The 24,656-nt window shown below is 36.6% G+C and overlaps 1 protein-coding gene across 14 annotated transcripts in view; it reads left to right on the forward strand.

Annotated features, from left to right (window-relative positions):
• The window catches only part of EYA4 (EYA transcriptional coactivator and phosphatase 4), a 157,141-nt gene that overhangs the window by 78,230 nt on the left and 54,255 nt on the right, over positions 1 to 24,656 (forward strand). For 13 of the 14 annotated variants that reach the window (XM_084513340.1, XM_084513332.1, XM_084513343.1 and 10 more), the window contains one exon: positions 3,364 to 3,413. In XM_084513340.1, the coding sequence (XP_084369466.1) occupies positions 3,364 to 3,413 (50 nt within the window). Of the gene's footprint in view, positions 1 to 3,240; positions 3,260 to 3,363; positions 3,414 to 24,656 lie in introns of those variants that run through there. The other variant, XM_084513345.1, reaches the window with a different exon arrangement.

Below are 24,656 nucleotides of genomic sequence, written 5' to 3' on the forward strand. Positions count from 1 at the left end.
ATTCAAAAACAACTGAAACTGATATCTTACCACTCTAGTGAATGATTCTCAACAAGCATATAACTGAAATGGTGAGAAAACCTGTGTAAACAGAGGGGGGGAAAAAGGAAAACAGAGTAGGAGTAAAGAAAAAGGTTCTTTTTATAACATTTAACACATGTGAATGTAAATAATTGTGGTGTTAGTGAAAGTTAATTATTTTGAAAACAGTCAGCAAAGCAGATTAAGAGGAAAAACAGTGCAGCTGAAGACAAAGGAAATGATATTTAGTCTTTGATCATAAGTTTTCACAGTGATTTTCTGTTCACCTTCAAGGGTGGCATAATTTTATGAATAACAAAATATGTTTTGCTACTTGAGTAGCCCTAAAGTGAAATGGTGTTCATTCCATACAGCCACTTGAAAGAAAATCCCATGCCTGATCCTCCTTTAAGAAATAACATTTTTATTTATTAAGTCTTTTCTCTCAAAGAGAGACCCTAAAGATGCATAATGAAGTTTACATTCAGTCTCAAAGGAAAAGACAAGTATATACAGTGTGCTCATACTGCACGCTTCCTCAGACAATGATCACAAACTGCATACATACCAAGCTGAAAACTTGAAATATTCTTATTTTGCAAGTATTTTGTTTCATTGCAATATTCTTGAACATTTAGTACTCTTTTTTTGTTTGTTTGTTTTGTTTTTGTTTCTCCCTAGGGTTTGTTCCACATCACAGGAGGTGAGTCTTTTTGATACAAGTGGACTGTGGCTTTTCTAATTTTTAAGATATAACGATATACATATATATATATATTTTTTTTTTTCATATGATCACCATGCAGGTAGTGCCCATGTTCACCGTGCAGGTAGTGCATAATCTTTCAGTCATCTCAATTTATTTGTTTAATGTTGGTCAAAACAAGAGGCAGTAGTTGTGTGAGCAGGGGTAGGACAACTTGTCTGTGACTACACAACTTCTGCATAACTTGGAGAAGTCCTTCTCTTCCCTGCCCAGGAATATCAGGGCTCTTAATGTGTTGTGTATGCCGGAAGTGCTCAAACAGCTTTAGTGTATGTTTGAATTATCTTTGGGCTTCTGTGGTAATTGCCCACCAAAGGACCTGCCATCACTTTGCACAATCAGGGTGTTAGGATGTGCTGGGTGACTGTCAGACTCTGCAAGCACTGGCTGAAGTGCGTGGTTGAACTCTCCTGACCTGGGGATTGAGATCTGAGCCCTGGTGCAAATATGACAAAGTGCTATTGGTGGGAACTGACAAAGGTAAATGCCTGTAAACTTAACAGCAAAGAGATGGCAAAAATAGCCCAGAAGTAATATATGTTAGAGACAAGGAAAAAGCTTAACTGGGGGTTTTACTGCATCCATTAATTAGATGCATTTATATATTAAATTTTCTATGTAAAATTGAAACATTATTTTCTGGTCAAATCCCTCCATAACTTCTTGTTGACAAAGTCTGCTTCTGAAAGTACACACCTGTCTCTTAAGGAAGGGCTCTTTCAAAATCAATTTCTTTGAATGATTTTGAATTACTGTTTTGAACAATTGCCTCTAGTGTTGACACTCAGTACACTAATCTGAGTGGGTATTTTTCTTGTTTGTACCTTAGCACAAATTGTGGGCATTTACTTGGTACTCAATCACGTGCTTATACCTCAATTTTTTTAATGTATTTCAAATCTAGTATCACTTAATAATGTAGTGAACAAAAAAAAATATGTAGCAATAATGTTTGTGTCTAAATATTTATGGAATAGACTTACATAGGCTTTCATTGTCCTTCAGGCTGAGTCTCTGCTCCATCACGTTTCCACAATATGCTGAAACTACAAAGTCCATGGAGTAGCACAATATGAACACTGAAGAAAAAATCCATGAGGCTGAAAATTAGCAGTGATGAAACTGATAATTGGATAGGCGGAAAACGGTTTTGTAGCAAAAATCAAGCAAGACAAAATATTTAGAAGATTCTTTGTGTTTTCTGCTTTTTTAATGTTTTGGTTGTTACTGTATAGCAATAAATACAGCTTTAAGTTCTTTTAAGTTTTAAGTTCTTTTCTTTGGGGAAACTTTCATTATTGCTACTGAAAACTGATTTCTATGAATAACCAAGCATGTAACTATGTTGTCTGTTGAATATCTAGAACTTAAATGAAGAACAATAATGACCACCCTTAACTCCATGCTTGTACTTAGACATCTTTGAGTGATATTGCATGGCATTCAGCCAAGGTTTTCAAAGAAAATACTTAGCATTAACCTAATCCTTTTTCATTTGGAGCTGGTGAATATTTGTAGTTTTGACTTCAACAGAATTGAGTTGGTCACAATCTTTTTTTTTTTTTTTTTTTTTTTTTTTTTTTTTTTTTTTTCAAAAATGCTTTTAAAGTAGCAAGAAGTTATAGGAAAATCTTTTGATGCAAGATAATCTCAAAAACTGTCATTGAGCACATGCTAAATGTAATCAGAATGTCCTTTGTATTGTGCAAGTCACATGAAGTGAATTTGAGTGACTATGAGTATTTCTAGATGGCTGTAAAATGGAATTTTGAAACCTCCTAGACAACCCTGGATTCTGCATTAGCACACAAGTGATCAGAATGCTTGTTTCTCTGCTGAAGGTATGAAAAGTTTAGGTTACCAGAAGGTACAGTTAAATTTTTTGCAGAAAATCCTGAAGATCCCAAAGAGATAGTTGGTCTGTAAGAGAACAGTTTTATATTGTTATTGGAAAGTAATGGATTTTTTTTTCACCCTTAATTGACTAACAGCAATGTATTGGAAGTCAAACTACCGTTTATGTGATTATATATTGCAAATATGTGTGCAAATGCTCTATGTTGTGTTTTAAGTTCATTGATGCATTAGGAAAATACATTTAACATACAGTTAGCAGATTCACAAAATGAAAATTAGTGTATGAATTATTTAGCTAGCACTGCACTTTGCCCCAAAATCTAGTGTTTATTATTGTGAGCTTTAGCAGGAAACAGAAGCAGTATCAATAGGGAAAACATTTCTTTACTGAGCTGAGAACAGTATGTCTTTCTGGTTTCCAAGTGGGGAACCTGGTTCTTTGCTTTCTTTGTTCCCAGTTAGGCTACTCCCAAACTATTTTAGCTGAACATTTTACATACTAATGGAGCCTAGGGAAGTGCAGTTGGCAGCCGTTCATGGGATAATAATGAAACACACTGTTTAGTACTGCATACTGCTGCTGTAAAATGCGGGAAGTATTTTATAGAGATCATGGTGAGCAGAGCTGCATCCACTTTAAGCAATGTAAGTGTGTGAACGGTAAGCTAGGAAGTTGTGTTTCAAGTGAGAGTAACTGTGGAAATCCTTTGCTTTTGCAGGTAAAGAAAACGTGTACAGAATCAGATGTGTCAGAGCCTCCGAACACCAGGTACGGTAACGAAAAGCAAGTGCTGACTGCCTGCAGCTTGGTGGTGCAGCATGATACAGAGCTGAGCGGCAGATACATAGCACTGTGTGCGAGAGACCTGCTTTGCAAAGAGTGAAGGACTAGGTTAATTTTAAGTGCTTTTTGCTCTAGAAGGTTTTCCCTCAGTTTGAGATGATGATTAGCATCACGATTGATAAGCATAAATTGTGCCATAATGCTGAATTATGATTCTCGATTTAAAAGAAAATCCTAAGAAATATCATAAAGAAATCTATGTAATCAAATTTCTTTTATTTTTTTCTTATTTTGTCCCTTTTCTGAGAAACCTGATGTTTACTAGTAATACAGTTTATTTTCTGTGTGGGCAGTTCTGTCTTAATTTGTGAAAATTTACCTTTATCAAAACTTTTTTTTTTTTTTTTTCACTTCCAAAAAGCATGGCACTGTGTTTATAAGTTAGGAAGAAGCCATGTATTCTTTAAAATGAAACTTTTCAGACACTGTCTTTTCTAATTTCATGTATATGGGGAACAGGAGATGCATTTAATTTCTATGTTTTGCACGTGGAGGTACAAGCATGTGTAATACCAAGCAGGTGAAGTAGCAATCATTTTAGGTTTGTGTATTTCTGTTAATTTGTAAACTGTTGAGCCACAGTGGGTGATTTTCTTAAGATTTGGTGGTTTGCAGTGCTTTTTGACTATCTTTGTCTTGCTTCTCTATAGAACTATTTAATTTTCACAAAAATTGCAATCATGCTAACATTGTGATTAAAACTCAGAAAAGCTAAGTAATTCAAGGTTTGCCAAATCCCATCCTCAGCTTTGTGTCACTGTTGCAGCAGCATCCTCTGGGAGCTGGGGGCCACATGTAATGTTAAAGTCCAATGTAGTATCTGTGGCTTGAGCTATGCAGTGCGCTGTCTGAGTTTCTTTGATTAGCTTCTCGAGTCCCTTATGAATACATCCTTGTCTTTCATTTAGTTCGGTAAGAGCTGAATGTATATAAGGGAATATAAAATTCAATGTTCTGATACGCTTCCAGTGAAATCAGTAGTAGTTTTGCATACTCTGGAGCATATTTTGTCCTTTGGTTCTCATTTAATAACTTATAAATGAAAAATGTATCTGCTGTCCAGCTGCTTTGGTTTAAATTTTGTTATAAAGATCAAGCTCTATCCAAGAACTTTGATGGCATCACAAATCTCCACTTATCACAATACTTGTGCATGGATGTAATTTTAAAGAAGACTGTTATATCTCTAACATTTAAAATTATGAAGAACCCATGGATGTTGTTTCATCAGACTATGAATTGCAACAAGCTTGAGGATCCAGGATATAGCATACTCTCATTATCTCTGCACATTGGGAAATTTCTTAAGAATTGTAATTAAATTCTTCATACCTGGTGTGAGGAACAGAAAACCTTTTTTCTACCAAGTGTAAGAGGGAAACCATGTTACCATGTTACAAATAGTCAAATTGGAGGAGAAATCAGGTAGTTTTTTTTTGTTTGTTTTTTAATGAGGAAAACCCAAAATACTTTTCATTTGGAGCTCCAAGGTCTCAGTTTGAGGATATATCAGAAACAGTCTAAATTAACGTTCCTGACCTGTGTGTGTAATGCTGTGTATACAGCCTGCAGCAAACATTTTTTGTCAGATCTCGATCCGCGGTGGGACTTGGGTCTTCCAAGGGAGTCTCTGACAGCCTTTGACTGCAGCAGCGCTAGGGGGCACCGCACAGCACATAACACTTGAAAGCCTGGAGCAAGGTAATACTTCTCTAAACAAGTCTTAAGTGAAAACATTGCACATAAAATGAAACATCAGCATAAAAATGAATGCTGGAGACACACAGCCTTACAGAATAGCTCCTGGCTTGGGACCTAAGGCCAATATCATTCATTTATTTAGCTAGCTTTATAGTGTGTTGGTTTTGGATTTGAAACTATTACAATAAATGCAGATGGAAAGTGTTTTTACAGTAGGGAAGTAATTAAACTGGGTGTGGGAACTTTGTCAGGAGAATTCTTGGAGTGACATGTATGTATCAGCAGATTCTTTGTCTTGCTTGGCCTTGGTTCGTCTTTTAGAAAGAAACATTCAAACTGCAGATGTAACTAGTAAATTCCCTTCAGGAAAAAAAAAAAAAAAAAAAAAAAAAGAAAAAAGAAAAAAAAAACACCTATGAAGCATATCAAAAATGCTTCCTAGAAGTATCCAGTTATATAGACAATAAAAGTCAACTGTCACCAGTGTTGTTTTTTTAATACAAAAATGGTTATTATCTCCACAGATAAACTGCAGACACACACAGGTAACTGTGGTTAAGAACTGAAGTCATGGTGGGTAGGCATCCACGGCATTATAAACACACAAAAAGCCATGCATGGATCTTCTGTATCTCTGTCACAAATTGTAACTCACAAATTACTTCTACAAATTCTGTCTAGGTCTCTTGAGGGTTATTTTGCAAACCCCTTCCAAGCCCCTATGAGCTGTTTGTAAATACCTTTCTCAGATTGTTTACGCATTAATAAAATCAAATAAATAATCAAATTCACCCTGCATGTCTAAGTAGCTGTCTAGTTGGGCAAAATTATTATATCTTCCTGGAGCCAGAAAGGTTGGGACTTTCTGGCTATCATACTACAGGACTGACAAGACAGAAGCGACATGCATGGGTGACAACTCCATCACTCTGGCCATGTATAAAATTCACTAGTGAGATTAGGAAAAGTTCAGAGCCTATAAACACACATTGCTTTTAATTGTCTTACATACTAGGTATAAATGGTACTGATCCCCTAAATATGCTGAACAGCTCCTACATTTTATTTAATATTATATAAGAAACACTGAAAACTAGTGCAATGCATGGAAGTTAACTTGTTTGCAGTTGTTATAGCTCCATTTTTACATAGATAATCAGAGAAGTGTTTTTAATATTAATAATCAAGTATTTTGTTGCCCTAAAACTTGTAAGCTACAATTACAGCCTCGTACCTTAAGATATTCCTATGAAAATGAGTTAAACACTAGAATATACGTGAAGTCCGGTAAAATGGTAAATACTGTGTCCCATTCTCCATTTCACTGTCAGCTACAACACATTGGTTTTGGCTATACAACCCAGGGCAGCATCTTTCTTTGTGACAACAGACTGCTTGATGAACATGTCACTGCTAGCCCAAAGTCCTTCCCTTCCCCTTTCTATCTCCCTTCTCCTTCCTACCAGTCCTGTCAGAAATTCTACTTTAAGATCAAGGTCACATTACAAACTGAGATCTGGCCAAAGATATCTAGTTTGCTGGGTTATAAAATCAAATAGAGAGGGGAGGAAGAGGAAGTCCCTGCAAAGGGAAAATTTATCAGTCATCTGCAGCTTCCTCTTAGTCCACTGATTATAGGGCTTTTTTGCCCTTCATAGAGGAATCTGCAGAGGAATTAATAAGATTTTTCTGACAGATGAGACAGTTCATTTTCTTCCTGGAGAAGTAGCTATTATGTAAGTACCAGTTAGACAAAGTTTGTTCCTATGTATTGCTGAAAAGCAAATTCACTAATGATGATTACTGGTGAATCACATCCACAGAGACACAGTTGCCAGATAAATAGGCTGTCCGAAAAAAACAGGATTTTTGCATGTTTAAAAAACGCCAATATTTCAAATTAATGTGGGTTTCAGTGAGGCTTTCAGCATAGATTGCAGCTGTTCTGGCCTTCATAGATGATTGCTGTTCTGGCCTTCCACACCCGCCTTTTTAAAAGTGCACCACATTGTAAGATTTAAAAGATATGCATTCCTTTTTCTGTTCCTTCATCCTAAAAGTCTCTTTCAACCCCCCTGAATGAGAAATGGACTTTGATATTTTTTCATTGTTCGCATTTGGATACCTAGTCCTGTTTTTGTTTTGTGAAGATACAGTGCTAAGGATATAGCACATACATGTCCATAGACAATTACTGTTGTTAATGCATTAACAAGTAAATAGATGATATTGGATAACAGTAAGAGCTACCACAGTTTTCACATTGCATCCATGAGACAAAGGCTTCATTCCCCTGTAACTTGGGACAAACTGTACAAATACAGTTTTCATGATATTTGCTATACCAGAGCCATGCTAACACTGAGTGCATTACCTAAAAGGGTTTCCATGGGCATCAGTGCATTTAACGAAAGTAAAAAGGAAAATTATATGTATCTCCTACACCTTATTCTGGACAACCAGATCATCAAAAGTGTTTCATTTATAACAATTTGAGCTGTGTAAAACACAACCTGAAATTTTACTTACGCTAATTTATCCAACAGAACCTTCACATTCTTAGTTCAGGTTTGATGGCTGATTGGAATTAAATAATCCAACCCAAACTATTCTATGATACCTTGCACTTATCTGTATTTACCAGGTCTAATAACTTCTCAACCCAAATACAAGAAGAACAGGTCATCTGATGGGTTCTGTGACAGAAGCTGTTGTGCCTTTCCCATGGTCATTTGAGCACACCCAATCATTTGTTTACCAGTTTGTAGGAGTGTGAGACCAGCAGTACCTTTCAATTTATTTGCAGCTCAGAAGATGAACAATAAATGCTTATTATTACATAGTGAAGAGGACCTTTATGCCAAGCAATAAAAGCTACCAACAGCTATGGAAATTGCCATTAATGTAACAGCAATTAAAACAGAAAAAAATATATATATTGGTTGTTCAGTAAAAAGGGAATGAGCTCAGACTCTCAAGTTTTCTGATCTGTTGTTTAGCCAAATGCGCTCCTACATTTAATTCTCATCTGTCTTAAAAGTTTTCATTAGAAGGTAGCGAATTGTTGTTTATGAGACAAATGTAGCTTATTTAAGCTAGAGGCTAACTGAAGCACTTTTCAGAGTCAGGAGCAGTGTAGCACCACTGTATCTCACACTTAATAATCTGTAGATCATGTTGACGTAATAAATGGGCTTCATCTGAGGAAATGAGATATTGGCATGACAGTTTAATTTAGACTCCTAAGGTCACATTCACCTCATAGTGTGTAGAAGATGCTTCTGAGATGCTATTTATTTGAACCACTTCTCTCTATGGACAATGTATTCCTCTTTTCCTGAGTATCCATGCAGACTCTACCAGAAATTACTTGCTCCACTGCTGATTTAGCATAAGACTAGCTAGATACACCAATGAAAGCATTTATTTGATTGTTCATATTCTGCTGTTCTGCAAAACAGTTCAGTTCCACAAGGGAATCCATGCAAAAAGAAAATTTTATTTAGCCAGAAAAAAAAAAAATGGCGCTTAATGCTTTGTTACTGGCTGCTAGTATTTCTTGGGTTTGGGGCAAACTATAAGGAGGAACAGATACAGCAACATGAATTTGCTAGGAAAAGGCAGAATAAATAAAGCTAAAATTGAAAGACTGCCACAAGTAATTTTAGGAATTGGAAGAAAAAAATTCAGTCAACAGGAGGTACAGTATGTGATTGTCAGAATATCACATTCATGTCAGTGAGTTCTCTATAGTTATAAACATTTCACCTAAGAGAAACATTTGGCAGGATCCAGCGCAGACTTCTCAGTTAAGACAGTGGCTGGCAAAAAATGTTTCACAATTTTCCAATTTTAAAATAACTACATTGTGGAATAAGATTTCTTATAAAGGCTGCATTCTGGGACACACAGGCATAACTTGCAGTCAAGAGAATGTTTTACACAAATCTGTTACTTATTAAAGGTTTGGTGCACATATTTAGTCTGCATGCCACTTCAGCAGTTTGAGTCAATCAAAGTAATACAGTTAGCAAGATGACAGCGCAGATACACGTAATTGTAACATACAACATCCATGACCATCACACGGCACTTGCAACAAGTATGTTGTCTTGCTATGTGTGTTGTATGTTTTTCAGGCATGTAGTTTGCAGGCAGAACAAGTCTTTCCTATTTTTGGAGCAGTCTGTGTGGTGTCTCTTTGCCTGCCATACCCTGATGTTCTCATGCGTTAACTTTAGAAATTTGGTTTTCTGATTACCCGGAGCCTACTGAAGCTGGTCACTGTCTGCCCGTTGGTTTTCATTGGCTCTGGACCAAGCCCCCAAAGAGTTCTAAAAATATATATGATATGTTTACAGAAATTGCAATAATCTATTTAGAGTACAAACACATGGTAACTGATGACATCACAGAGAAGTATTGGAATGGTTTATATTAACAGATCTCTGTGGTTTTAACAATAAAATTAATGTATTTTTGTATTTTTTTATTTTTCCTCTGTTATAAATTCCTGTGTGGTTTTGTTTTTTTGTCGTTGTTGTTGTAGTTGTTGTTGCTAAAATCAGGCATAACATATTTTCTATTATATTACAAATAATTTCTTTGTGTGATGCCAAGCCAGATCATGTCAGTATCAAGACTTCCACTAACCTGAATCAGTTGTGGGTCAGACTTTGAAACAAGCAAAAGCAAGAAGAAAAAACAAGAAGTTTTGAACAGTTACTGGAAACTTATATAACCTTAAAAAAAAAAAAAAAAAAAAAAAAAAAGACTACGATAAACAAGATTTTGACAGAGGTGTTAGTAGAAGTAATAATTTGGAAATTGTTTAGTTACTCTTATGTGCAATTGCATAGAATTTTTGTCTAACACCACATATTATGAAGGTAAGTGCTTTCTAGTATGCATTTGTGCTACTAGAATGCAAGAACCAACCACTGCTAATAATTTTAAACCTATACAAAAAACTGAAAGAAAAATAGTACATCTGGAAATTAAAAAGTTCTCCAAGAAAGAAAGAAACACATTTTAATAGCTCTGAGTTTATTTTTATGTTGATTGGACTGTGTCTTATTAATGAGATAGAGTAAATAATGCAAAATACTGATCAACTACATGCTGGATTGTACTAATGTAAACTAGAAGTATTTATTTATTTTCTGTTCCCTTAAAAAGATGCTGTCATTCCTGCCCTCTAAAGTGTATTTTGAAAATAGTTAAAATCCCTTTGAATGCTGTCTAACTATCTGTACTTCAGTGTTTCAAGAAATAGTTGCTATTTTCTATATATATGCACTGTATATGACCTTTGACCTTATGTCTTATATATCTTATCTATCTTAAGTACATGTCCTAAACATAAGACTGTTAAGCCATTTCACTTGGTAAAAATATTGCATATTTCTTGGAGTGGGGATCTCATCCAAGGTATCCTATAACCAGCAGACATAAATCAAGTCCCTTTTGCTATCCCATACTGATCTGTGTGAAAATTTTCTGCCATCTTGAGTAGTTAGTAGTTTACAGACTACTACTATATATGAATGATAACAGTGACTCCCAGGATATTGCTGTGTCCACATCTCTGTGTCCACATCTCTTCGATGTGCCCTATAAGAGGCAACAAGTTTCCATGTGTGAATGTTTCTGGTTAATTGTGAGGAGGTCTACATGTAGAACGACCCCATGTAATTGTATAATTAATAGTTTTAATTGTGACTTCCAAAGTGCTTTGTGATTTCTGAGTCAGCTCCAGCAGCACAAGTTATTTAGCAGACCCCAGTCATGAAACCCCTTCACACATGCTGAGCTACTGTTGGATGGCTTTCTGCCATCCCAGACAGGGGGATTGTGAGTGCCCTTCAACTGAAATGCAAGCCGGTTCTCTGTGTGAGGGCTGGGAAAGGTTTGCAGAAATGAAGTTCTAAAGCTGTGTCAATGACTAAGTATTAATGGCGGTTAAGTATGAAGAAAACCTGCAACAACTAAACATGAAAAAGAACAGCTGAAGAAATGAAAAGATTGCAACAACATTTTCCAAAATTTCATATATAAGAAGTAGACACAAAAAACCTCACTCATAGTACTAACTTTTGACTGGGGATGGCAACCTATAAGCAGTACCTAAAAGCATATAAACAAATGTAATATGAATTTTATTATCAGAGTTTTTCAAGCACATTGAAATACTCAATATAATCTCTTAGTCATTACTGTAGAACAATGTGGTAGCAGCACAGGTACAACAGTGCACAGGGCAGTTCTCCCAATGCTATCTTCTCTCCCTTTTATACACGGGTGCTGTTGCAATGTAAGTTGGGCAACTCCAGCAGCTAATTCCAAGAGAGAGAAATTATAATACATGTTTTACTGCCTTTACTACTGAATAAACAGGTGACACAATGTGATGTACATGGAGACGGCAGGAGTTAAAATTTAAGTCCATTTGCAAGGCTGTTGTCACTCTCCATCATCAGCTTTCTGTATCTGGAGGTGCAGGTGCACAGAGGGAGCAGGACTGAAGCAATCCCAGTGATTTAGTGTGCACCTGGTTGTTACTCATCTATTTTGGACTGAGCAGGTACCAGTGTGGGTGGTGGTCTAGTGTCCTCCCCACCTGCAAATGACACAATTTGCTTCTCTTAAATCATGGTGTGGATACTGGCAGCCCAACATACAGCCTGAGCTGTCACCAGCTGCATAGACTGGTATTTAAGTTCACTTTTCTGCCTGTTCTTCATGTTGTGTTATTAGCTCAGGCAGTGTGTGTTAGCTCACCACCAGGCGTTCTTGTTTGCCAGCCGTTCCGAGGTGACAGTCTGGCAGTCACTGGTAGGCTGAAATTAGTTTCTGTGTAAAGTGAGTATATTGCTGCTCTGCAAAACGAGGTGCTTTGTGCCCCGAGGTGAGGTCCAAGGGTTTGGCCTCTAAAAGTAAGCATTCATTACACTTCCCTTTCCCTCTCTGTTATCTGAGCAGGGGTGGGGACCCCTGCTCATTGTGACCAGTTTAGACTGAATTTGTTGATCTGCAAAGTCATAGTACTTTTTCATACAAAGTCTACTTGAATTTCAGAGAGTTGGAAAACAAGTACATATATTTCTGAGTTAAAGAATATATTAATCAAAACTGAATATTTTTGAGTCTTGGCATAGGGGAAATACTGGTTTTGAGTGAAAAAATATAAGCTGAGATTATGCCTGCAAGTGTGTTTACTTAAACCAATAGTTTTACAGATTTTTTCCTAAAATTCAACTGGATTTCAAGACATAAAATGACAGTGTTGGTTCTTCAAGTTCAGCACATTTAATCACAATGAGAAGGGGCTCTCTTTCTTTCTTTCTTTCTTTCTCCATAGTCTATTTTTTGCTGTCATATCACATTACAGCAGCACACAGGAGAACTAATTCAAATTCTGTTCCAGCTTCTTTGACCTCTTAGATAATCCAAATATATTTTACCAGTGGTGAGCCTGAATAATAAAAGTATTTGGTTCCACCTACTTTACATTTCAAATCCAGATGAATAAGCTCCTAGAAGAATGCAATATTAAAAAATTGTCCAGTTAGATCCAAATTCCCTATTCAGAGATTGTTACGCGTTGCTGTTTAAAAGAACTGCTTTTTTTTTTTTTTTTTTTCTCAAATATTTTCAGGTGTAATTCATTGGCTAGATATTTCACATGTTCAGATATATTTTAAATATCATCTGTCAATCTATGTGTTCTGTAAGTACTTAATTTACACCATGCAGTTAGTATGTTGTGCTAGTATTTAGCACACTGAAAATCACCTCTTTGCCATCTTGCCAGACCCTGATCAGTCATTAGGAAAAAAGAAAAAAAAAAAAAAAAAAAGGTAAGAAATGAGTAGAATGACCTGCAAAAAAATCATAGATAAAGACCACAACGAAATAAAGTAAATGCAAGTTTGCTTTCTGTTTTCTAACATCTGCATGTTATACACATGACTTGTATGCATGTTCAGAATGTTTTCCTTTTAATATTTCAGACTTGGTCTCATCTATTTATTTTAAGGTAGCCTAATTCCTGTGCTTCAGTTCTCTTTACAAAGAGTTTAGGCTGAGTACCAGTCATCATTGTCCCCCTCTGGGAACAGAAGTCAGAGGATCCAGATGACAAGGAGGGAAAAAGACTCCTCCATAAGCAGCATCTGGCCCTTTGGCAGATTTGTCAAGCACTTCTGCTAATGGGTTTGGATTTGCCCAGGGGTCTTTTATGTGGTTACATTGCAGATGGTCTGTCTGTTCTATCTTCTCCTTTTGAATGCTTTTATTTAAAAAAAATATATATAAAAAAAAAAAAAAGGAAAGAAAAGAAAGAAAGAAAAAACGTAAAAAAACTTTCATCTGATCCTTAGAATTTACACACTCCTTTCCAACTGATAAGATTCTTTATGAGTCTCATAAGATGCCTGTGCATACTCCTTTCTGTTAGAAATCTCAAAGCTTTCCATATATCCAAATGTGTGTCTTGAGTTTTGCTGGCAATTCTGGACTTAGTTCTCCAGTTTAGCTGCCAAGTGATATAATTTACTGTGATCTGAGTCTGTGTTTTTGTCAAATTTCTGTGGGATTTACTTTATGTCATTTGTAGAGCAGAGGTAAATTTACCTCCCCTTAAAGCATGAAATATTCTTGCCTTCTACTAGCCTTCCACCTTTGAAAAACTAAGTTCAAATCTGGATCTGGTTATAAGTGAAAATGAGTATGATGGTCTCAATCTAATTCATAGGGGATTCTTGTCTGCCATTTAAGAGAGGTCCAGGACTTCAGGAGCAATTCTTTGGGAAGGTATGTTGGCAGATCTATGGAAAAAAAGCATATACAGTGCCCCCAAAAAATAAAGTAATTTAATGGATTGGCTTTTTAACAGAATTATTTATTGTGCGACCTGAGCGAAGAAGAGGGCAGAAAGGGAATGCATCTTCTTTCCTGAATTTCATTTTCTTCCTATTTAAATTTACAACTGTATCTCTATGACTTTAATGTTTAAGATTTTGTATTTATTTTACTTGCTTTTCTTTGTAGAAGTAATTGGCAGGTGACTAGACATAAGATCACCTTTTATTCTTATGTTATTTCAGGGTTTTATCTTATTTTCCTTCTAATTATATGTATTAAATTCAATGGAAAAAAAATTGTGTTCTCAAATAATGTAGTGCTTTTCAAGTCTTTCTCAAAATAGTACTAAACATACTCATTCCCTTTAGGGTTTCATCATTATTATTCTATGTTTTACAACAGTAATATTTTAAAATTTACTGAGAAACAAAACATTCAGATTATAAAACGCAATCATGTTGTTATTAATGTCTCCTATTCATGTGCCTTGTATTGTTAATCTGGTCTTTAACCACTGGGCAATCTGTGCTAAGTGTGGTAACATTACAGTCTTAGCCCCAGGAAGTCTGCAGTGTAGATGTGCATGACCTTAAAAACCAAAAACACCAGAGTTTGTTTCATTATACCCTGTTTTTCCCTCAAACTTTGACAGAAGTGGGTATATTATGATTTTTAAAGGCAGGATGGAATGTCAGAAGTCATACTGAGGTCAAACCATTTGGTGTAAATTGGGCTTTTAGCAGACAGGGATATAAAGTACAGGCAAACCGGCAAACCTTTTACAGTTTGCATCAGACATGCTGTTTTTTGGTTCTGCAGGGGAGGGGGAAGGGTGAGGGAGGGAGAGGAGAGAGAAAGAGGGGAGGGCATGGGATATGGAGTAGCTGGAGCTGCTGCTGTGTCCTTGCCTCTGCCCTCTGTCTGCATGGACAGGCAGGTATCCCCTACTGCAGCTCACTTGTCAGAATCAGTCTGAGCTGAGACTGTAGGGTTCCCATTTTGCAGCTGTACCATTCTTACAGCTCCAGGGGACAATTCAGAAGGGATTATGCCCTAGAGTCTTCAGGTACATGTATTTATTGACTCCTAGAAAAATCACCTACTCCTATGGATGCCTACCTATGCAACTTGCTCTAGGGAACCTGCTTTGGCAGGAGGATTGGACCCAATGATCTCTGGAGGCCCCTTCCAATCCCTACAATTCTGTGATTCTATGATTGTGTAATTCTACCCAAATTAAAAAGGTACATAAAAACTGTGTATGCTCTTTAGATCTTAAATTATAAAGTTATAAAATGACTTAGAGAAAACAAATAGTGAAGCAAAATTAAATTTATTAATTCAATATCATTTGTAAAGGGCAACCAGCATGAGTATATTTATCAGGACATAATATATCAGGACAAAATGAAAAGGGATGAGTGCAACGCATTCAATGTACGTTGCTATCCAGAATAGTTATCCATAGCTACACCTTATTACTTAATAGCAATGATTAAATGGTGAAGCAGTTAAAGCATCAGGCAGTCAGAAAGTTGCATATATTTATTTCATATTCTCAGCATATAACATTATTGTGACTGCAATTAGAGAAGAGAAATAATTGTTTTTGACACAAACTGTTTTAGAGCCAAACATAATGTGCTCCACATGAAGTAAGCTACAGAATTTTTGTCTTGGGAGCCAAGGTTCAGATCAGGTTTAACTTTTAAGGGGAACTTCACTGTTAAAAGTGAGACATGCTAATGTTTCCCATGTTAAGCTTGCTTGCCAGTAGCTGTCTGTATTTTATCTTTACCAAAAAAAAAATAAGAGAGAAGATTCAGAATGTTTGCATTAAAATATAAAGTTTGAATTGAGCGTGAAAGTGACATGCTTTTGACAACTCTTAGTCAACAATCATAGCTCATTCTTTCTGGAGATGGATGGAGCTCTTGCAGGCCCCTGTACTGGTGGCTAATGAAATTACTTTGAAATCAGGTACAATGCTGCACACCTGAAAGACTTTCTTTCCCTTGGGCAATCCCTGACAAAGAACCATGCATTTCTATCACTAGTTTGAAATGTAACAGACCTTTCAATTCAGGGAGTCAGAGACACAACTCACCCTCTGCTGTCTTGTTATGAAAATGTGAGCTAATGTTTATATCTTGCAATCCAGGCTCCACTGAAGCCAACAACAAAATTCCCAGAAATTTTAACAGGCCTCTCATCCATGATTTCCCAATATTAGGCTTGCTTAAATATTGTTGTACATGAGTAAAATTGGCACTATTGTTATGTTGCAATTAATAATGTAGATACATACCAGGAACTGATATCTGGACCCAGATGGTCGTCTCACTGTTCCAGTTAAAGTCATGCTGTTATGCAATGAAGGATGGTGCTGTGTGTTTTCCCTGAGATGTTTTGAAATTATATGCAGTGAGCTGGGTGACTTCAAAGGCCATTTCTAACAAAAGACAGATTTGCAACAGGCTAGTAGTTGGCAGAGCTAATCATCAGTTGTCTAAGTGCGCTTTACTCTGTATATGTAAGAAATGTCTTTGTTGCCCGAATTAGACTTAAAAGCACCCAAGAAAGACTGAACGAGATCCTCCAGTTGTTCAGGTGGTTGCCTGTTCCTCTGGGTCTGGTCACCTGCTGGAGATGCAGGAAAAGTCGAAGTTCCTCTGACCAGTTGTGCTACAGAAGTGGTGGTGTGGGAGAAAAGGCCGCAGGCTTGCTGGTTGTGTTAGCCATCTCCACAGAAGTGTTTGTTATTTGTTTATGACACAGATCATCATGTTGTAAGAACCACAGGGTCCATAAGCGCTGATCACATCTGGAAGTGATCAGAAGCGCAAAAGGGAGCTGCTGGGTGAACTACTCTTTGAAAATGTGTCCCTGTGATCCAAAGACCGGTATTTAGACCTTACGTATCTGTAAACTGGTAGTCTGTATTTCATGTAAGTTCAATATTTGACAGCTCCCTGTGGAACTGCAGTGTCATTATCACTTTTGATTTATTTAAATGCTCACATAATGACTTCAAAAACTACTTTAGTCACATTTTTTAATCAGTAGGTTAATCATGGGTTTAACCTCCTGTGTACCTTCCTGTATTTTCTGTTCACACTGGGACTAGAAGTCTGTAACCCAGCCTGTGGACTGTATGGCAAAGCTCATGGCAGGGTGTTAAAACATGTCCATGCATGAGCCAAGACTATGGCAAGGGAGCATTTGTGCCATGAAATTGTTAGGACTGTGCTAGGTATGTACCAGTGGGTCCAGAGTGGGACAGGTTGTATGCAGACCAAGAAAGTTTCTCTCTTTACCCTTCTCTCAGCTACTCCTCCTCAGGTAGCCGTAAGTCAGAGAACGGCCTCTGGTTCACTCTGACTACTGGTTGAGGTGACCTCTGCCTGGATCCTGGAGTTAGATTTTCTCCTACCATCTACCTTTTTCAAGGAGAAAATAGGAAATATCTGTTCAGATGCCACATTACCTCTTGACAGAGACTTCCTTCAGAGCCTGGAGTGAATACCCTGAACTAAAAATGTATCATAACAAACCTGTGCCCATCACACCCCACAAAAGAAATCTCAGAGTCTTGGAACCAGCTGTCCAGAGGGTATCAGTCAACGTAGCTTTTCTATTTTTGTGTGAGCATCAATTTATTGCATCACAATATAAGAGTTTCCCATATGAAGCTATCATCTGCCTTCATCAAATCAAACAAATCTCAGACTGCAGGCTGGGAAGGTGGAGTGGAGGGGAGCCACACAGGGAAAACTTTTCCTGTTATCTGACTTTTTAATGACAGTCTCCCTGTTTTTGTTAGTGTAGACCTGTGTTGTATAACGGAAGAAACCTCTTGAGCACAGAGAGGGTGAGCTGGAAGTTTATGCTGAAGTAAATAATTTAGTAAGGTGGATTTTTTATTTTTTAATTTAATTTTTTTTTTGTGCTACAGAGTTTTCTCAATTTTTATTTATTTATTTTAATACTTCTTGGCATTGGACAAATGGACACCATGCCCAATAGGAGAAAACAGAAGTATTTCCTATAAATTATTGCATGCTTTATCCACAAGTGGAAATCAAAGTTAATTTTGCGTTTTCTATTAATTGTGTCAAGAAAATGTTGTTGATCCCCAGCAAAGACAGAGGGGAGTGAAAAAATAATTTGTGGCTAACTCAATTCCACCAGAATAGACAGTTTTCTGTGGTTTGCTGGAAACCACATTAAATGACATTAAAATGAAGTAAAATGTCTCAGTCAATCAAGAACCAGAGAAACCATAGTGTTTCTGACTCTCAAGCAAATAATAGTTTTCAGCAATTATGTAGCACAAAAATCTGAGCCTTCTAAACTCATTAGTGTGTTTAGACATCACCAGAATAAATCTAACCTTTCCACCTTCAGTTTATTCCTCAAACACAGAAGAAGAAAGTGGTAGTTTTTCTTCTCCAGCAAAAGAAAACTTGAATTTGTAAGCAGTTGTTTTTTGTATTGTTTAGTCATATTTTTTTCACTAGATCCACTGAGAAGATATCCATATACTCCTTTTGGTAAAACAGTATCTTCTTATTACTATAGCAAAAGCCATATCCTAGATTAACAAAAGCTATGGCCTTTGGTGTTTGAAAACATGTTGAGAAAAGAAGGGAGCATGGATGTAATGAAGACAAAAAATACCTGACACCTGGCTGTAAGGAAGCACAGAGGATCCCAGAATGGCTCAGAGCCAAAAATGTAGGGTAAGAGCAGAATTGTGACTAGGGAATTGGGCAGGGGAGCTGGGGAAGAAGTGGCAGTGCTGTTAAAAGAAAAAATCTTTTTTCTCTAGCTGTAAATGTTGTCCAGAGGCATACTACAATGCTGGCCTTTGGCACTGAGCCTGTTTGCTCACAGTCTCATCCGAGCCCTCTGCACCAAGTATAGCCTAAGCACTGACATTGACTGCCTGGCAGACATCTCCTGTAAAGTAATACTGTCTACATGAGTGGGTTTGTTTTGTTTGTTGTTGTTGTTGTTTTTTCTCTTTCATTTCTTTTATTTATTTATTTATTTCTCCTAGAATTAGAGCTTAAATAGCCAAGAGAAAGAAAATAGGCATGAAAGAAAATTGAGATACAATCACAGCCAGTGCCACTTTATGCCCCAAAGGATCACCAAAGGAGTCCCATCCCCTGCGAGATAAGCAGTATGGTTAAGCAGATCTAAAAAGCTATAAAACTATAAAACAAAATTGAGTAGTTCTGATTTTTCTTCAGCTTAATGTTTCTTTGTACTAGAAGGATCCTCGTACTAAAAGGATCCTCTCTGCAGTGCCGTTACTGCAGTGCCTGGGTAGAGGTTATTTTATTGTGTGCTTGAACTCATGCAGTGGGCAAGTGCATGATAATATTCAATATGCAATGAATCATCCATGTTCATAAGAACTCTAGTACAGTCCTTATTGTACTGTTGCAATTCTATGAAGCTGAACCCCATGGTATTTTTATTATTTAACTAGGTGGTATTTATGGACATGGTAGAAATGCTAATGTTGTTCTTCTTCTTTTCGCTGAAAATTCCTACCTGTGATACCCTTTATCTGACATTGGTTGCAGATTGACAGAGGAGAAGTATTTTTCAGAATATCAATGTTGTGGCATTCATTTTCTTCTCCCTCTTATCTTTTTAATATGGAAGTTGAAATCCTAATTGCCAGACCATGAGAAATAGAAATTATATAGCTAGAATCCACCTTCCATCCCCAAATGGTTGCAAAAAGATTAGCACTTGTTTTCTGGATTGTTAAAAATAAAGAAATAATAAAAATAAATGCAATGAAATAAAACTCTGAAGAGCATTTGCTGGTTATACATGTATTACTATAAAGTGACATTTTTCACTGCTTCTTAGCACTGTATCAGACCACTTTACACATTAAGAAATGAGACTTTAAGGAGAGTGGAAAGGAGCTCTTGCTTGTGTCCGGCAGCATTATTTGTTTTTAACGCTCTGGCAGACTCCCAGAACTTGTATGCTTTTGTGAGATTGTGCCTAGAATAGCAAGAGATATGGTATTTTGGCCATCTCTTGAGCTTGAGAAGATACAAAGCAGGCTCTGATGAACCTGAGAAAACAAGAGAGACAGTCACCCCAGTGGAGCAAATTTTTCTCATCTGTTTTTCTGTTTTTTCCTTCCCTTTTACAGTGGCAAAAGTGCCATACACAAAGTAAAAGCACATGGAAAAGACAATATTAAACTTTATTTTAGTGTTAGTATAATACTTAGAAATGTTAAAATACAGAGTGAAAGGCTTGTAGGAACTAGCTCAGACTGAATGTGGAAGAGAGAGGTGCTTATGAGACATGTTCAGAACATGGCTGGAAGACCTGGAAAAAAAATCTGTGGGGAATGGAAATAACAACAGCTCACTTGTCTTCAAAACTGTATAGTTGGTCAGAGAGTTGAGCTGACAGCAGTAGGAAACAGATTTAGTCTGAACAGATCTGTTACTCAATATTTGTATTGCTTTATAAGTTAAAGTTAAATAAAGGGAAATTCCCTGTTTGTTTAATTTTAGAAGCTCCAAGGTAGCTGACATCTTAATTGGAGAAGGCTCCAGTTTTCTGTGAGAACATGTGGATATGTAAGAAATGGAGTTACAACAGGAGGGATGTAAGAAAAACAGGAAAACAACCCTTCTCCTCCTGCCCCCAACAGTGGGGTACATTTTGCTACAGTGAAATTTAGTAAAGGTTCTGCTAAAGAAAATTATGTAGAAATATTCCTTTGAAAGAATTTTGAAATAAAAAATACTTTTAAATGCCTTTTTTTCTGGTTAGTATAGAAACTAAATACAGTTATTTAATCTTAAATAGTCCTTTCAATTCACTTTTAGTTTGGATTTGTAAAATGCCCATTTAGGATGTAAAACACTTTTTTTTTCACATTAAAATATTTTTTCTTCAATAGCTCTTTGATAAATGTTTTCATACTTTCAAAGTTCTTAGTAGAAAACAGTTTGAATTATAGTAAAATATTTTGTATATTTTGCATTTGAAAAATTATGCCATTAAAAAAAATATCTAAATATGATCTACTTGTAGAATTCATGAATAATCAATTAAATTTTGAGTTGTGGAAGAACCCAACTCTTCCTACATGTTTATTATATTTTAATTGGAAATGCAAACAGATAACAGTGTTGTAACAACTCAGAATTTATAGAAATAGATTTTAATTCTGCCAAGGAAAAGCAGTGTACTAATGTATAGGTGATTGTAATGGGGGAAGGTGGAAAAGAGAGAGTTGAGAGTTTTAAAAACAGAACCCTAGAAGCAATGCCTGAACTTGTCAAAAAAACTGTATAGAAACTATACAGAAATGGAACTGTTAAATTGAGCAACCATAATTATCCATGCTGAAAGCTTCCTATGTTAGTTTAGGTTATGATGGTCAGCTGTTCTCTTCAGCGTAGCAGGATGCATCACAGGTTCTGTTTAGCAGCCATTGCAAAGACAGGTGGGAAAATTTATTTCCTTGGATGCTGTTCCCTAACCCCCTACTGAACACAGGTTAACCATTGAAAAGATGTCACTTGATGCCAAGGAACAAAATGTGCTCTAACATGGCAAGCCAGTATTCATACACAGATGCAAACAACTTTCATTTGTTGCGGTTGTCTGTGTTCAGGTTGGAGTTGAAGCCCACAGGGGTCTGTCTGGGAGGCTGTTCTGTGCAAATGGGATGGTTTAGAGACTTTTCCAGTAAGCCTCTGAAACGATCCGCTAAGCATGTGAAAATACCAATTTTCAAAGACTTAAAGCGTAGCCAAAGCAGAATAAAAGACAAATCCATCTTGCCAGATTTCAGGTTTTTGCTCAGAAGCTTGGAGTCATGTTAGCAGTCTTCAAACAAACAGATGAAGAATTTAAAACATCTTGCAAAAACACTTCCTTCCAAAATATATCTTTTTATACAATTTAATGTTTTACTTAATTACTCTGAAAAGTAGTTTGAGACAATTAAAGAGTGGAAAAGCTAAAGCTCAAGCAGTTAAATTCCTGGCAGAGAAAAAAAAATATATATATATATATACAGTATGTTTTTTAAAGCAGCTCTAACAATGGCTTTTTTTTTTTTTTTTTTTTTTAATTGAAACACACTGCCTCTTCTAAAAAAATAAATCTTTAATAAATAACTGCATAAACTTACAAGTATTAACTGGTCCTTCAGAGATCACTCTTTTTACTTTTTTTTTTCTTTTCTCTTTTTTAGTGCAGGAAAACACATACTGCACACAAACCTGCTTCTGATTAAGTTAGTGAAAGCAGGACTCTGATAAACATTTAGTTTGACAAAATGAATTCAAGATGTTGGAATTATTTCATCCATTTTATTAAACATTTTTCCTGAATCCTTCATTCAGTGAAAATGTAAGATTTGAGTAGGTCTATTACATCTTCCCGAGAACTTTTTAGGCTAAAGGTAAACTAAATGCATCCAGAAAGGTGAATTGAATGACATCTGTTACACAGAAGGCAATGTGCACTTGATATAAATATATCACATAGAGATATATTAAAATAATCCCCTTACTTGTTCACACAGGGTAGAGCACCCAGGATAAGCATAAATGTATAGAAGTGGTTTTGTGAAGCTTTTTATCATTTTGGATATGCTTTTTTTTTATTTATTTTTTTCTTTTTCCTTAATAGACTGCAAGTGCAAGATTTATTTTACTCATCTAAATAAAAAGTGTATTTGTAAATATACTATTTTAAAAATATTATTTTAATACTAGTTTAAAAATATATTAAAATGTGTTATTTTTAAAATAGTGTTAATTAATGAACTTGCCCTGTGTAGACTTCTATCTGCCTTTTGCTAGATGCTGATTGTAGAAAACAACTATAAGACAGTATACTTTTCTGCATAAAAGGTTTCATACTGGTGTGGGACAAAAACTATTCCTTTTATAAAATTGGTGTATGTTCTTTGATAAGCAAATGAAAATTGGTGGACTTTGTTTTCTGATTAATAAAATCTGATTGATTTGAGTGTGAAGTGTGCTTATGATGGATAGTTCTTACGTACAGTATCTGGGTAAATCAATTATTTTGGTTATGAAATGTAGCTGAAACATTTAAATTTGTGGCTATGATAAATACCCACGTGGAAATAAATTATTGTAGTTTTCATGCTAAACAAGAAAAAAATACATGTGAACTTTTCAAGTTAGAACTACCCATTAGGTATCTCTGGGCTGATTGTACTTGAACAGGAAATCATGACACTTTAACTGCTAAGTGAGCACGTGGGGAGTATTAAACTGTATATGCAATGAAACACATTGTTTATTTTGTGTAGCATTCTCCTGCTCCCTTAAATACATACAAGATGGAAACTCACATACTTTTTTTAACCTTTAGCTGCTATCCTTGTACAGAAACTACTAAACAAAAACTGACGGAATAGTAAACCACTTGAGTTCATTTTATTTCATCTAACACTGATCACATTTCCAGTAGACAATAAATATAATGCATTGCTGACAGATGTGTGGAAATGTATATACAATTAGATGATGAAATTTGGGTCAAGGCAGTTCAAATCTCAGTTTATGCCTTTGCATTTCCGTGAGTATTGCAATAAAATTCCTACCTGCTGATGCATGACCTCCTGCAATATCAGCTTACCCTGGCTCATCCAGGCTGCTGTTGGGAAGACTGCCCTACCAATGGCATAGCAGTGCATCTCAGGCAGGATTCGAGCATTTATTGGCGTAAATGAGATCTTTTTGCCTGGTTTTGGACAAGACCTTGGTGCATTTTCCCAGCTGAGATGTAGTATTTCCTAAACTAGAAGATACTCAAGACACGAAAGCTCTAAACCTGGGCCCTGAGCAGGCTAGAGAGGTGGGCCTGTACAAACCTCATGAAGTTCAACAAGGCCAAGTGCAAGGTCCTGTACCTGGACTGGAACAATCCCAAGCACAAATACAGCCTGGGCAGAGAATGGATTGAGAGTAGCCCTGAGGGTACTGGCAGATGAAAAGCTCAACATGAGCCAGCAATGTGCACTTGCAGCCCAGAAAGCCAACTGTATCCTGGGCTGCATCAAAAGCAACGTGGTCAGCAAGGTGAGGGAGGTGATTCTCCCCCTCTGTTCTGCTCTTGCGAGACCCATCTTGGAGTACTGTATTCAGCTCTGGGTTGATCCAAAGTCTGGAACACCTCTCCGGTGAAGACAGGCTGAGGGAGTTGGGTTGTTCAGACTGGAGAAGAAGAGAAGGCTCCAGGGAGACCTCATTGCAGCCATCCAGTACCTGAAGGGGGCCTACAGGAAAGCTGGGGGGGGGGGACTCTTTGTCAGGGAGGGACTCTTTGTCAATAAATAATTAGGATGCTAGGTGTTGCATATGCAATTGGCCACTGCTCTTCCTGGCCATAATATAAAGATACAGGAGCAGTTGTGCTTATAAAACTATCCCAACTGTTCTCTTTTTAGTCCTTTCAGTCTTCTACAATTCATTTGGTCTTTACAGCTGTGTAAGACAATCTTTCTGTTGGCCTTTGTAGTATACATATGGTAAATGGTTCTCCTATTGCAGATGGGCTGGC

Source organism: Aythya ferina (genome assembly GCF_964211825.1).
Source record: "Aythya ferina genome assembly, chromosome: 3".
Lineage (NCBI taxonomy): Eukaryota > Metazoa > Chordata > Aves > Anseriformes > Anatidae > Aythya > Aythya ferina.